We start from the raw sequence: 16,279 nt of genomic DNA, 5'->3' as shown, positions 1-16,279 counted from the left end.
AACACAGAAAGCAGGCTAAACACTGTGTGTGGAAGCCAACAGAGTGAAAAGCCAATGAACAGGATGAGAATTGTCGTGAAGGCTCTTGTTTTGAAGCTCACATCCACATTCATCTGATGAGGCTTCTGTAGCCCCATAAGGCCTAGCTTGCTCACCTGGCTCAAGCAAAGGCTCTCAGCATGGTTGTGGATCCTAAGAGCGTTCCTCCGCACAGTGTTTAGAATGCAAAGATAAGAGTACAGCATGATACTGAAAGGGATGAAAAAAACAGCCACAACTAGCATCACAGCATATGCTCTGTCAGCGGGAAATTCAGTGTAACCCAGGACACACTGGGGAGCTCGGGTGGGAACTTCCACAAATGACCGTCCAACCACAGAAGGAAAGGAAATGCAAAAGGATAGTAACCAGGAGATAGCAATCATGACTTTGGCACGGTGAGGGTTCAGCTTGTCTTGCCGTTGAACAATGATTAAAAAACGGTCAACACTGATGATCAAGAGTATGGCCACTCCTTCCAAGACAAATAGCCAATACAGCATAGCTGATATTCGACAGAAGTGAGCCCCAAAGTTCCAGTTCACTGTAACTATTGTGACTGCAGTAAAAGGCATACAGAACAAGGACAACATGATATCAGAAAAGGCCAGAGTTGCTAACAGCAGATTGATGGCAGAGCGCATTGCTGGTTTTTGGTAGACAATGAGACAGACGATGGCATTGCCTAAAAATCCAATAGCAATCATGATTACCATTAATATTGCTAATAATATCCTGAGTGGGGTAGGTAAAGCTGGGTAATTGGAGCCCGTGGGTGGGGTGCTCTCATTGAATGGAACGTAAGTGTCTACTGGAGTATCGTTGCATGCCATCGCTGCCAAACCCAAACAAAGGGTCAACAAGTTGCCTTGTTACCTCTTTGGCTGCTGTCATTTTTTCATCTTGCCTGCAACAAAAATGTGCTGCGTGGAAATCTGCAGGCAGCTGACAGATTGATTGGCCAAACAGATGTCTGTTTTTGAGGAAATCTCTTTCACGTTTTACAAAAGGGCTGAACAACAGATAATATTTTGCACAAAGCAAATTATTTGAGAATTTATTAAAGATGCAGTTAAGGCCACCTTCGAAAACATCTTCTGGGTGAATCTTCGACCTGGAAAATAAATATATTTAGATGACTTGTAAGTAGTTCTCTGCATCTGTTCACACAAAAATAGATTACATACAATGATAATTAGATTTGTTCCATTTGTGCAACAAATAAGAGTATTCAAATGATGTTGAGAGAAGACTGCGTCCATGGCTCAATAAAAGTTTTTTCTTGTAAGTACACTGGAAGAGCTAAGGTTAGTTTTTATCTTTTTTGGTTTGCTTTTGTGTTTTGTTTGTGGGTTGCAGTTCTTTGTTTGTCAGGCTCTTAAATTGTGCTGGCGGAGAAAACAGTGGAAAATGCACTTACAGCCTGGTGTTAGGGTGCTCTCCTAGGAAGTGGGATATCTGGATTAAAATTCCCTCAAAGTGAGGAGGGAGGGGGTTAGAGCCCAGGTTCCATGTCCAAGGCTACTGGCCAAATGTGAGGACCACCAGAATTTTTGTCTGAATCACCTGTCTTCAGAAACTCAGTACACAGAGATCTCACAAGTATGTTTGGGTGTTGTGAATCACAAGCAAACAGATGCATTAAGGATATCTTGAGAAAGGCAGTTCAAACATATACCCATGACTTGCTATTTCTCATTTGCTAATTCCAGGTGCCTCTACGCTTTCTGAACTGTGCTTTGGGGAAGCACTTACATCTGTCCATTCTCTACATAGAGCACCTAGATGCTTGATGCCTAGCTGAGTCATTCTGAATCTCTTTAATCAGACAGGCATTCTAAAGTTTGGCACTGCTGTACCTATGAAGATAATCTGAATCCTACCCCAAGTGTTTTAGTCTTGAGTTTCTTTTCTTGGCAGAAAGCTCTTATTAAATTATCTATATTTCAAATGAGAGGGAGTAAAACATATAGAGCATTACTCAACTTCATAAGCACTGAGTTTTTGAATAAAGAGAGTATTAACTATGGTGGTGGGTTTTTTGTGTGTTTTTGTTTTTTAACAAATATGGGAATTTAACTTACCTGGGGAATTTGCAGGTATAGTACTTGATAAGCTTTTTAGGCATTTATCTTAATGACATAGGAATCGTGTAATGGAAGTCTTCTCTGCTGACTTCAGTAGAGTTAGAGTGGGGATTAATTTGGTCTATCGACTCAATAGAGAGAGGACTCCCAAAATGTTCCTAAGCTCTACTCTGTATAGGCTTTGTCAGCCCTCCAGTTACACCCTTCTAAATTCCAGAAAGCCAAATGGGGCAAAGTTTTGCCTACTGCATACAGAGTTCATTACATGTACTATAACATACAATTACAGAAGCTGATTTCACACAAAATAAAAGTGTTCCTAGAACAAACTGGTCATCCAAATGATCACCTCATCTGAAGAAAGTGGGGTTGAACTGACATAACAGAACTTGACTTCACTTGATTCAATTCCTGCAACAATTCCTGTCTGTCTGTTGTGCAGTAAAAAACAAAAGACATAGAAGTGGGAAAGTGAGAAGTTTTGGCTGTGACTACAGAATTGGTATACTATTGCTTCACGGACTTAACCTCTTAAAGGTCTCCATCTCATGTTTTTAAACCTATATTACCAGTCTTAAAAAAAACACAAAACAATATGAACACAAGGTAAATGTGCAGTGTGTGAACAGCACACTCATCACATGTTTTCTATCATAATTATTAAATGAGCGTGAGGCTCCTTCCAGACCTGTGACACTGAACAGTCACTGGTAAAATATGACCCCAGCCACAAAGATGAAAACTGCATTTGAGTTTGGCCTATTTTATTTTGTTCTATCACTGTCTGCCCTGTTTATTAAAAGAAGTAATTTGTGCCTGATAAGCATTTGGTTGATGGAAGTTATGCTAGTTGTGGAAGAAAGGTACCTTTTTCACGTGACCTGTTCTGTTGCCACTGTTGTTAATATTACTCACCTGCACTCCTGATGATTAAACTAAAAGTGAAGTGAGAAAGCAGGGGGAGCAGTGAGGATGAAAAGCTCAGTTTAATACAAGCTGTCTAAATATTCTACTTTTGATGTCCTACTCTGGTAAGTGCATTTCAGTGCTCAGGGGTATGATACAAGAGTTTGTCTTAAGTAGCAGAAGTTATGTCTACTGCAGAAAAACTGGCTGTAATAAATACAATGCTGGTAAAAAGGGGTGTAGGTTGTAGCCGTGTTGGTCTAAGGACATAGGCAGACAAGGTTCCTTGGGTGAATCTGATATCTTTTATTAGACCAACCCAAATGGTTGGAGAATAGTTATTAAGCAAGCTTTCGGGTTCAAAAACCCTTCGTCAGGCTAAGGAAGTTTCAGCAGTTGATGTGTGCTCTTCCTGGATGGAATGAAAAGTAAAGAAGCCAGCGGCTAGGCTGGTATGCATACAAGACAGGTAGTCAGTGAAAATGTAGATTGAGGAGTCAATGGGTGAGAGACAGGCGGGGGGTGGGGGGGGAAGGGGGACATGGAAGTATTTGAGGGCTCCTTGTATAAATCTAGCTCCCCAAATGACAAGTGTAAGTAAACAAATCTTAGTGAGGATCATTGGAGGGTAGGGACCCAGCATCCCAGTAATAAGATTACAGTTGCAACAACAAACTCTCTATAGGACAAATTCAGAGCCCCAGTAGGCATTGAACCAACTCCCTATTTTTCAGAGCTTGGATAGTGTTATAGATCTTGACTAGCTATGGGTCTACACAAAGCACATTGGTTACAGGGCTAGTCCTCTTCAAACCGTGATGCAAGATAGATTTGTCATGCTCATCTTGTGCCGCTAGTTGGAAAGACTGCTTCTTGTAGGCAGGCAGTCAGGCAGGATGGTTGTGGCAATAGTGATGTAACAAAACACTTAAGATTATCCTATTTTTGAAATAAGCAAATTTAGAAAGTCACTATGAAGTCAAACAAACCACACGAACCTTATCTACAGTGTGGAACTGGCCACCTATACTGCTAACTTTTGAAAAATTCATCCACATTCAGCTTTAGAATACTTGATGCCTCTAGCCTATTTCTGTAGCACCAGAATTGTAATGATCTATGATAGTGTGTGTCCTCATTTGCAGCAAGCTTACACTTGCTTTAATGGCAACAGTAAAGATTATTAAATAGTTCCATGAAGCTGGAAAAGACTGTCAATCTTATCTTTAATTCATGAACACACTTAATGATTTTGTTAATATTTATTTGCATTCATTCATACCAGTGTTGCTATTTTTATCTCATAAATAGGCATTGCATTCCTAATAAGCATGTGCATACCTTCCAAAAAGACGGCTGTGCTTTTCGTTGAGCATAATTTCAATAATTTAAAAGGATTCAAACCTTAACTAGCCTCTGGCAAGAGCACTTGTCTTCTACTCTTCCACTGGTATGTTATGAGGGATCATCTGGAATGTAGGCAGCCAGGCCTGCAAAAGGCACCTAGGAGTGACCTGGTGATCAGTAGGACAGGGGCACAGGTTACTGGACCAAGAGGGGAGTTCCAGGAGATGTAGTCTGAGACATAAGCTGAAGTCAAGAGCCAGGAGTGAGAGCCAGTGACAAGTTCCAAGGGAGATCTGAGGTCAGGGTCAAGGAAGCCAAGCTATGTCAGGATGCTGGGAAAAACAAAGAGAAAAGGGCAAGTGCTGAGGTTCAGGGGAGATAAAAGACCAGGGTAGGCCAAAGCCAAGTTGAGCCAGCAGAACCAGAGAGCAGTGAACATGAGGCTTGCCAGAACAGACTAAGGCTATGTGAAGGTGTGCCTAAAGCGTGAGGCACGTTCAGCAGGAAATTTAGTTGTGGAGAACTGGGGCAGTCATATATAAGCCAGGGGAAATCCGTGACCACTAAGGTGGTTTTCCTAGTTGCTGGGGATAATTGCTTTCCTGGCATTGTGTAGTACCCACGGAGGTAATGTATAGTTAACCTGTCACTTTTATTTCCAGTGGGAAGATTTTGGCTTTATGCCCACTTAATGGAAATGGGAGACTCCTTCCTAGCATGCTCCTGCAGTCATATGGCTGAAGGCAAACAAAACTTGGGGACATTCAAAACCTAAGCCTCTGGACTTGGGCCTGCATGTAGGATGCCTGCCAAATGATTTGGAAGCATTTGAAGCCCCAGGTGGGGGTGGAGAATGTTTGCCGGTGGTAGGGCCACATATGGTTCTTGAATGACTTATGGATCCGGAATTGATTTGGCTGATTTAGCTTGGAACACAAAAAATTTTCCTTTAAAAAAAAAAAGTCAGGGATCAGGGGCAGGTAACAACTCAGGTGCTTGGCCCAGCCAGGCATGCCTGATAACAGAGGCCCTGACAGGTCTTCCCAATTCATAGTTAGATCATTTCTATTACAACCAATAGATCTGTTAACAGAATTCCAAAGCACATGAAAAGTATGCTGGCAAATTCTGTATGTGTGCATCTGTGTCACAAAAGGAACAGCACAGTTGGGCAGCAGACTCAGGTGGGCTAGACATACTCTGCTGTGGGCAACCTGGAACATGCCACCACCACAGCAGGAACAAACTTTCATTTCTCCCTACCTAGGCAAGCTACATTTTTTCTAGGCTCAGTGCAGAACCTCAACTGAAAAATTTAAATGAGAGAGTAATCTATTTACTTTAATTTTCTACAGTACATGAATTATATTTTCAACCATCTTTTGTATACATACCCTTTTCTTGCAGCCATAGCTAACAAAAAGCGAGTCATGTGTTTTTGTACTTCCAAGCAGGAAGAATTGGAAGTCCTTGCACAGTCATGGAACTATGACGTGATGGAATAACAGGGACTTGGTGGGAGCTCACATGCCTGGAGCACTGTCATGGATGGGTACAAACTGTTCAGGAAGGACAGGCAGGGGAGAAGAGAAGGAGTTGTGCTTTATGTAAAAGAGCCATATGATTGCTCAGAGCTCCAGTATGAAACTGGAGATAGGCCTATTGAAAGTCTCTGGGTTAAAGCTAGAGGAGAGAACAACAAGTGTGAAGTTGTAGTGGGGTCTGTTATAGACCACCAGACCAGGAGGAAGGGGTGGATGAGGTGGCCTTCAAACAGCTAGTGGCAGTTTCCCGATCACAGGCCCTAGTTCTCATGGAGGAAATTAAATCACCTTGATGTCTGCTGGGAGGGCTATACAGCAGTGTGCAGGCAATCCAGGAATTTTGGAGAGTGTTGAGGACAACTTCCTGGTGCAAGTGCTGGAACAGACAACTAGGGGCAGTGCTCTTCTTGACCTGCTGCTCTCACACAGTGATGAATTAGTGGGGAATGTAGTAATGGATGGCAATTTGGGCAGCTGTGACCGCGAGATGATTGAGTTCAGGATCCTGAAGGAAGGAAGGAAGGATGGGGAGCAACAGAGTAAGGACCCCGGACTTCAGAAAAGCAGACTTCAACTCACTCAGGGAACTTATGGGCAAGATCCCCATGGAATCCAGTCTGAGAGGAAGAGGAGTCAGGAAAGCTTGCCGTACTTTAAAGAAACTTTGCTGAGAGTGCACAGGGAGGCAACCTAGTGACAGAGGATGCAGAAAAGGATGAAGTGCTCAATGCCCTTTTCACCTCAGTCTTCACAGGCAAGGTCAGCTTCCAAACTAGTGCACCAGGCAGCAGAGTTTGGGGAGAAGGTAAGTAGCCAACAGTGGTAAAAGAACAGGTTAGGGACTATTAAGAAAAGCTGGACATATACAAATCCATGGGGCTGGATGGGATGCACCCAAGGGTGCTGAAGGAGTTGGCTGATGAGATTGCACAGCCACTGTCCATCATCTTGGAAAACTCATGGTGATCAGGAGAAGTTCCAGATGATTGGAAAATGGCAAACAGTGCTCATATTTAAGAAAAGGAAAAAGGAAGATCCAGGGAACAACAGACCTGTCAGCCTCACCTCAGTCCCTGGAAATATCATGGAGCAGATCCTCAAGAAATCCATTTCTAAGCACTTGTGGGGAGCAGAAGTTGGACCAGTGGAGGTGGTATACCTTGATTTTAGGAAGGTTTTTGATACTGTCTCCCACAACATTCTTGCAGGCAAGCTAAGGAAGTACGGGCTGGATGAATGGACTGTAAGGTGGATAGAAAACTGGCTGGAGCATTGGGCTCAGAGGGTAGTAATCAGTGGCTCAGTGTCTAGTTGGCAGCTGGTATCAGGTGGGGTGCCCCAGGGGTCAGTCCTGAAGCTAGTTTTGTTCAATGTCTTCATCAGCAACCTGGAAGATGGCATACAGTGCAGCCTCAGCAAGTTTGCAGAAGACACTAAACTTGGGTGAGTAGTGGATATGTTGGCAGGTAGGGCTAGGATTCCAAGTGACTTAGATATATTGGAGGATTGGGCCAAAAGAAATTTTATGAGGCTCAACAAGGACAAGTGCGAAGTCCTGCTCTTAGGACAGAACAGTCCCATGCACCAGTACAGGCTAGGGGCTGACTGGCAGGGCAGCAGCTCTGCAGAAAAGGATCTGGGGGTTACAATGGACAATAAGCCAACAGTGTGCCATTGTTGCCAAGAAGGCTAACGGTATACTGGGTTGCATTGGTAGGACTGTTGTTAGCAGGTCAAGGGAAGTGATTATTCCCCTCTATTCAAAATTGGTCTGGCTACATCTGGAGTACTGTGTTCAGTTTTGGGCCCCCCACTACAGGAAGGATGTGGACAAATTGGAGAGAGTCCAGCAGAGTGCAGCAAAAATGGTGAGAGGGCTGGGGCATACGACTCTTGAGGAGAGGCTGAGGGAAATGGACTTATTTAGTCTACAGAAGAGAAGACTGAGAGGGAATTTAATAGCCTCCTTCAACTACATGAAGTGGGGTTTGAAAAAGGATAGAGCTAGACTGTTTTCAGTGGTGGCAGATGACAGAACAAGGAGCAACGGTCTCAAGTTGCAGCAAGGGAAGTTTAGGTTAGATATTAGGAAAACTTTTCTCATTGGGAGGGTAGTAAAACACTGGAACAGGTTTCCCAGAGAGGTTGGGGAATCTCCATCCTTGGAGGTTTGTAATACTCAGCTAGACAAGGTGTTGGCTCGGATAATCTAGTTGGGGATGGTCCTGCTTGGAGGAGAGGCATGGACTAGATGACCTCCTGAGGTCCCTTCCAACCCTAATTTTCTATGAACTGGAAACTAGACAAACATCTGAAAATTCTTGTAACCTATTATAAGAGAACAGCTCGGAACTTTCAGCCTCCATTTATGTTACTGCTGAGGATCTTTTGAGTCTTCTTCCCTCTAAAACTGGTTTTTTTTTAATTGAAAAAACAACTGACCCATATCAGCAAGAAAAAAGTCCCAACGCACTGACATCCACTTTACAGTTTCATCTGCTGGGAATAAGACAGTCTGATTCAGTGTTGCTTTCTGCTGTTCTCAGCTCCTCCTCTTTAATAGTGTTGGTAAATCCTCTGGATAAGTAAGCATGGCTGGGACTGTGTCAAATGCATCCATACCTGTATCTACTTTTTGAACACAGTTCCTATTGGAAAGGGCAGTGGGAGTGAGCTCTATCAAGATGTTTTTGGCTGTTGGCCTCCTTGACTACAAAAGTAAGAAAGCTGAGTACAGTGTTTCATAACAATTAATAAGGGTTTAAGTGACACTATTTCAAACACTGCTTCAAAGGAGAGCCTTGATTCTCCTGTTAATAGCATTTATAATCTGTGCTCTCTTTCTACCTCTCTCATTTTGCCTAAATGCTAAACTGAAGATATTCTCTCATGCTCTGATCCTATGAGGCACTAAGCACCTTACAGGGCTGAGTTCTAATGACTTAGTCTGCATCATTCTGCTCCTTTGTTTTGCACATGAAAGGAAAAAGTAAGAAATGAAGCAAGAGTCATAGGACTAGCAAAGCAGGAAATCCTTTCACTGAACAGATGTCAATGGAACAGACTAATCAGCAGAAATGCAGGCCTGTGTTCCAGTTCAATGTGCAGATTTTTTAGTAGGAACAGTGTGCTAAGGGGGAGCCTGTCTTTGTGCAAACAGAAAAACCAGTTCTCAAAAAAAGAAGTCATCTGATCCAGAAATTCTGTTTTTAAGGTATAATTATTATGCAATGAAATTGACCCTCAGGGAATTGGAAGGGGGGCATATATCTTCAGCATGGATTTCCTTAGATACTGGTGGAACGGCCAGAAACAGATAAAGTTCTGCATCAAATAATACTGTCTCTAAACTTGCTTCGGGCCACCTATACATTTGCCTCATTTTTATTTTGATAGCTAATTGGGTTCAGATAATAGCTACAATTATAAAAGAAATACAATAGACCACCATGTCATCTGCCAGGGTAGGCTTCTTACCCACAGTAAGTTTTCTATGTTTGTTTCAGTCTATTTTTCCTACATCCCCAGCTATAGAACATCCATTGCTTCTGAAACCTAAATACATCATACTCTGATAGAATGTTTCCTGGCAGTGAGACCTTTCATTAATCAGTTTCATTTTACAGTGATCAGTCTTCTTGCAAACACCAAAACAAAATCACATTTACCTTGTCTTTTAGACTATGGATAAACAGTACCAAAATCAAATGGCTGTCATATAATCTTCAACACAGACCACAGATGCACAGGCAACATAATTCACTTTTATTCATGGAAGGTCTACAAACAATTAGGACAGAAATCTTACCCCACAATCTGGTGTCACTCCAGGAAGGAATATTTTCTACACAGTAACATAAACCCAATGAAGACATTCAGCAGCTCTAAAACAGAAACAACAACAGTCAAGTCCCCTTAAAAAGTATGCTACATCTTTCCTCTATAGTATGACATGTCATCGAATGGCAACAGACTTTGTACTAAGGCAGATTTGTAGCTACTTTAAGATGCACTAAAAGCCAGAATGATTATGGCATGCATCCCAGTCCCCCAGCACAGAAGGAAATGGTTGAAGAGTTAACGTAGTCTCAAGCCTCATTGATGCTTCTGTAGATTCTCAGGTGGGTTTTATTAATTTTCCAGGAGGCAATCCACTGCTTTCCTCCCCCTATCCCTCGTCTGCCCCACAGTCTTCCCACATGAAGATCTATAGATCTTCACAATGCTTTTCTTCAGGCCCAGAGATAGAGCTGACACTTCCATTTGCACAGAAAAAAAGAAGAGGTCCACATCTGGAACAGACTTTTCTCCCACAAATCCTCAAGGAATGACTCTCTATCTGACACACACACACACGCACATACACACACACACACACACACACACACAGATGCACACACACACATGCACACATACGCACATGCACACACACACCTGCTATTTGCTAAGTCCAGGAATTAACTGATATGCCTCTTCAATGTCACAGACAGAACTGCTTTTCTCAGTGCGGCTGTTCTCCACGTTCATCTCTGCTGTTGCCAAGGAAACCAGATTAGTACATTCACAAACAACTGCTAATAACCAGTTTTGCCATGGGATCAGGGTTTTTTTCTGCTTGTTCTTATGTTCATCTATTCCAGTTGACTATTAAGTCACTTAGTAAGTTTTCTTCCTATGGTAATGACTGGGTGATGCCAATAAACACATCAAAACATATGCCAACATAGTCACTGAATGCATGGATATACCCCCCTTTCTTTCCAGGAGATGTAGGTCTTGTTCTTTAGGCTCAGTGCCAACAAGTAGATTGAACAGGTTGCTACTGCTGTTCTGTGCACGAAGTGGGGAATTTTTTGTTCACTAAGAGCTTTCACCTATTCATAAGCCATAATAATGAGGAAACCAAACAAGAAGTTTCTCAGTAGTACTACAGCAGTGAAACATCAAGGATTCATTAGCTAAATCCGTTATAAATAAGATTTATGCACCCTCAAAAATATAAAGAGAAGACCACAACAAGTTTATTTAAAGCAGATTTAATGCCATCTAATTATTGTCCCTCTACCAAAAGCAGAAGGAAAAATATAATTTAATTTTGATTTGGAAATATGTAAAAAAAAGTCTAATAATAGCTAGTTCTCCAATAAACAGAAGGGTTATAAGCAGAATTCCCAGAACCTCAGACTCAAAATAATTTTTGAGAATGAAAAGGTTAGAATCAGGAAAAAAAAGAAAGAGAAATAATCATGCAAATGCAAATAATAAATTAGTCATCCACATCTGCCACAATGACTGTGAGAAGCAAGACAATGAAGAGATTGGTCTGATTCCAGAGAAATGAAGTCAATATGACTGAAATTATCTGACCTAAATCATCACCCTAGGGACCAGCAAAACAGTTGCTTAGTACAGATGTTTTAACTAAAGGCTGGATAACTGTACTGAAATCATGAGTCCATCTAGTCAGACTCTGCAGAATGGTTCAGATTCAAGTAAGTCATTCCATTTACTTTGAAACAGGAGATTCCTCAAAGCTCCAGGCTCCCATGAAATAGACTTATTTCTTGAATTGCATACTCCAACATTTTAAAGAATATTCCACTTTCTCCACAGGGGACAGGGAAATCATGAAATCACTGAGATGTTCACAAGTGCAAAACTGAAGGCAGCTCTCTGCTTGGAAGTACCTCTACCATGTGCTGTTAGGCTACAAAGCAAACCTTGTCCACACAGTTTTCACTGTCTGGAAAGGTAGCAAAGCCTGCTTTAAGAGCCATTTCCAGTGGCTGTATTTAAGTCACTTTACAGCTACTGGAAATGGCTCTTAACAACGTATCTTGATACAACAGATGAGAACTTAGTGCATTACTGGGTTTATAGCTGGTGAACTAGAGCTGAATGGGCTGATCTGTAGCACTTCAACTCTGTAAAACTCCAACTGGATATGTGATGTTGTATGACTCAGGCAGGGATGCTGGAGTCACACAGTCTATACATGCAAACATGAACGACGTGTGCCTCCTGAGGCTGGGGGAGGCACAGCAACCACCAGCAGGCGGCGGTGTCAGTGGCGGGGGTGTGGTGGCGGCAAGCGGAGACCACCCACAGGCGGTTGCATTGATGCTGGTGGTGAGAGTGGGCCGAGCGGGGACTATGCGCAGGCAGCCGCAAGGGTGACAAGTGGTGGCCGGGGACCACCTGCAGCTGCTGTCCCCACTGTCGGTGACAGTGAGCAGTGACTGCCCACAGCTGCTGGTGACCGCGTTGGCTGCAAGGAGGGGGGGTGGCAACCACCTGCAGAAGCCAGTGGCGGCTTTGGTGGCGGACAATCTCAAGGGGCGCACGTGCCCCCCTTTGCCCCCCCTACGCATCACCAACACATGCAAACAGATCTTATTACATCACTGGGGCCAGAGGTGCTCATCACCTGGCCTGCAGGCCAAGTCTGGGCCTGGCGCCTTGTCATCCGATGCAAAGGAGGCCCATGGGCTGTGGTTCTACACACTAGATCTAGTGTGCAGGGCAGTGTAGCACATGATCCTGGCATGTGGGGCTGGGTAAAGTTGGCACAGGGCCATGGAATATGATCCAGTGTGTGGAGCCAGGCTGAGGCAGTAGAGTCTGATGGAGGTGGCAGGAGATCTTGAGGCCCCAATCCTGGCGTACAGGACTGGGTGTGGGGACCTAGGGCCCAATCCCAGCATGTGGGACAGGACAGAGTCAGCACAGGGTCCTGGGGTCCTGATCCCAGCATGTAGGACCACATGTGGAGTCCTGGGGCTTGATCTTAGCACATAGGGCCATGTGGAGGCAATGCATGGTCCCAGGACCCCAATCCAGGCATGTGGGGCCAGGTGGAGTAATGTAGTCTGGATTCAGGTGTGCAGGCGTAATCCTGGGTCATGGGGTCCAATCTGGTCCGTGGACCAGGCCCATGCCACCCATTTGGCCAAAAGGTTGAGTACCTCAGATCTAGGCCCACTCCATCCAGAGATAAGATCTGGGCATACAGGGCATCTTTACATGTGCTCTGGGCTTGGCCAGTGTTGGGGAGAGGTGCTTTAATTAAAGCAGCTCTTGGGAGCTTCTCTTGGGAGCTACTCTAATTAAAGTGTCTGCAGCATCTTGTGTATTCAGCATTCCAAGCTTCAAAATGGTGCCGGGGGTCCTCATTTGACTAGTTTTAGTTAAAGTGCTCCTACCATCCTTTTGAAGTATGGGGATGCTGGATACAGAGACTCCGAGGCTGCTGGAGCGTGCTAATTAGCACATTCCAGCAGACTCGATTAATCAAGTCTTCTCCAATGCATTTTAATTAGAATGCACTGGAGCAGGTGTCGGGCACATGTATAGGTGCCCACAGTGTGTTTCTCAGTGCTTCAAGCAGGCTGCTCCAAGCTATGAGACTTCCACCAATTAGAATACACGATTTTCTCTTAATCTGATAGGTCTCACGATTGACACATTTTGACTCTGTTATATACAGAGGATATGAGCCTTTGCTGAATGATATTACTCCCATTTTAACCATATGAATCAAGTTTTATTCAATGGTCAATAAGTTCTCTCTCTCAGTAAGTGTATCTAATCTCTTTTTACTAGTTAATTTTCCAGTACTTCAATCAATTTAATGCCCTTCTCTAAATAGTGCTCTGTATTTTCCTTAACATATTTCTTTGGGCTAGCCCAACAGCCAGCTTGAGCTGGAAATGCCTGTGTTTTGCAATGTGCTGAATGTCAGTAGAAGGATCATACTAAGAAAAGAAGACTTAATTCCCAGTCAAGGGAAACTTGAATGACTTGGGTTTAAGCAATTTGGGTTATACATATGTCTCTTGGTTCAATTTCATTCACTGTGTTCTATAGCTTCTCATTGCTTCTTCCAAAAAAAATCTTGTCATTTCTTTGAAAAGGTAAAAGTGACTAATCATATTAGGATCTCTACTGCAGACAGACAGCTGAAATACAAGCATTGCTTCTTACCTAGCAGTATTTCTCTCCTAAGCTTAGAAGTGTGTATGCTCGGTTGAAGGGGGCAGGAGGAGGTGACACGATCTGAGATGTTTAAAAGTTCACAACTCTGCACCTGCCAAATTTGTACTGAAAGTCATTTGTGCCAAAGGACTCGAATCACATGAAGCAAACCCATTTCAGTTTGGTGCTTCAGGGCTTTGCTTTGCAAGTATACAGATTCATGTGGCATCTAGAGTAATGATCATATTAGGGGAAATTCTCTCACATGTCATTGCCTGCTCCTGGGAGCAGCTGCTGTTCATGACACATGCATTACTGCACCTCTTGAGTGATAATCAAGGAGACAGACCAATGCCAGTGAGCTCTCCTTACATATTGCCCTGCTCTGTACATTAATCCAAGACGCTCCACTGCAGCACACTCAAAGGTGTCATGGGGCACAGCTCTGCTTCACATAACCAAGCCTCAAGCATGAATGATTAATTCATTTATTTCTAGTGCCTTTAGTTTTGACAAACAGCAGTCCAGAAAAAGGAGGTTTTCTCTAACTTTTCACACCCTGGCTTCTCATTTACATTCTCTACTGAATAAGATGGTCATATTTTGCACTACTTAGCAGAGAAAATCTGTGCATACAGTTACTGATGATACCTCCTGTCACCCCTTACTGTGGCTGCTGCTTGCTAAACCTACATTGGATGCAGTTCTCTCTAGTTAGGTCATTGATGTTTGCGAGCAGAGCAACATAGAGCCCAAATATACGTCAGTTGCCAATCATTCCCAAATCATTTAGTTCTTGATTTGGGACAAACTGGGTGTGTCTACACATTCATTAATGCACTTTTGCTACTGTGTATTAAATGTAGCACCCCTAACGTGAGGTACTAACTAAATGCACATTATGCTGCCCTAATGCGTAGTAGCAAAAGTGCACACTTTTTTAGTCATGCTTAATGCACAGTAGCCTAATTTTACTGTACATTAATGTATTAGCACGATTTTTGCTGTGACACTCTAATATACAGTCAATTGGCTACTGCATATTAAAGTGCATATGTAGATATGCCCACTATTCTGCCCCCATTCAGGCTTGAAAGCTATGAGCAGAACATAAGCAGGGACCTCAGTATTGATGTCAACTGCTTTACCTGCTAGCCTGACCCATTGTGACATAGCTCAGAGAGGTGTGCAAAGAAGACATTGTTGAAAGATGCATTTTGCAGGTCAGCTAAATAGATCTGGCTCTTAATATGGAAAGTGGCAGGATACTGCATAAAGCAAGGATTCCACTAGCCAACAAGCAGAAGCGACACAAGGAGTGACAGGACAAAACCCAACAGGGAACAAGATCACCTGGTGTGATGTATGGCAACACTCAAAGCCATTTTTCAGTAGATTTTTCTAAATAAATTCAGGGATTTATTTTATACACAAAGAATTTTCCCTGTTCAAGTTTTGGCCTAAACTCAAAATGTGAACATTTGCTCTGTATTTTGGACCTTATAGAGAAAGCCGCTGAATACTCTTAACCATAAGTCAGCCAAAAGCACTTAAGCCCATGATGTCAGTGGGACATAAGCAACAAAATACAAGCACTGGCTTAAGTATTCAAGTGTATTCAAGAGTGTAGGGTGTTGTGGGGGTGAGGTTTGTGGAGGGGTATGGGGCTTGTGGATGTGGGGTTTGTGGCTGGGTATGTGGGTGGGGAGTTTGTGGGGGTGATTTGAGGTGTTGGGTTTGTAAGTGGGGGTTTGGGGTTTATGGGTGGATTGTGGGGGAGTTTGTGGGTGCAGGGGGATTGTGTAGATGTGGGAGGGATTGTGTATGTGGGGGGGACTATGGGTGGGAGGACTGGGTACCCCATCCACTCCTCCGCATGGCACACAGATCCCCCACAGCACCAGCAGCTGTCAGGGTGCTGAGGGCCTGCTACTGGCAAAGCTCCCCGGCAGCATGTCACAGCCCCAACCACCTGGGACCTGGCACCACCTGTGCCACAATGGCCCAGCCCACTAGCGTACACCCTCAGGCACAACCAAGCCACTCTTGCTGTCACCTGGGGTCCCAGGACCACACACAGAGGCTGTGCACCCTCGGGCTGGGTCCTGCATCCAAGTGCCCCGTGCGCCTTCAGGCCAGGCCAGCTCCATGCAGGCAGGACCTGAGGGTGTGCGGCCCGAGGGTGTGGCCTGGTTCTGTTTGAGGGCATGCGCTAGCAGGCTGGGCCTGCACGGCACCATGTGGCACAGGTGGCATTGGGTCCCAGGCGGCTGGGGCTGTGCCATGCTGCCAGAGGCCTTTGCCATTAGTGGGCCCTCAGTGCCCTGATGGCTGTTGCTGCTGCTGCTGGGAAGGGGCTATGTGCCATCCTGGGGGGTGGGC

General features: G+C 44.0%; 1 protein-coding gene across 1 annotated transcript in view; it reads right to left on the bottom strand.

The window, feature by feature from the left end:
* The window catches only part of GPR45 (G protein-coupled receptor 45), a 26,151-nt gene that overhangs the window by 613 nt on the left and 9,259 nt on the right, over window positions 1-16,279 (bottom strand). Inside the window, 2 exon segments of the mRNA XM_025210524.1 lie at window positions 3-1,153; window positions 9,732-9,807. Coding sequence (XP_025066309.1) covers window positions 3-872 — 870 coding nt within the window. The 5' untranslated portion in view covers window positions 873-1,153; window positions 9,732-9,807.

This window comes from Alligator sinensis, unplaced genomic scaffold (assembly GCF_000455745.1).
Source record: "Alligator sinensis unplaced genomic scaffold, ASM45574v1 scaffold335_1, whole genome shotgun sequence".
Taxonomy (NCBI): Eukaryota; Metazoa; Chordata; order Crocodylia; family Alligatoridae; genus Alligator; species Alligator sinensis.
Note: the sequence above shows the minus strand (reverse complement) of the source record. Positions and strands in the feature narration are given on the sequence as shown.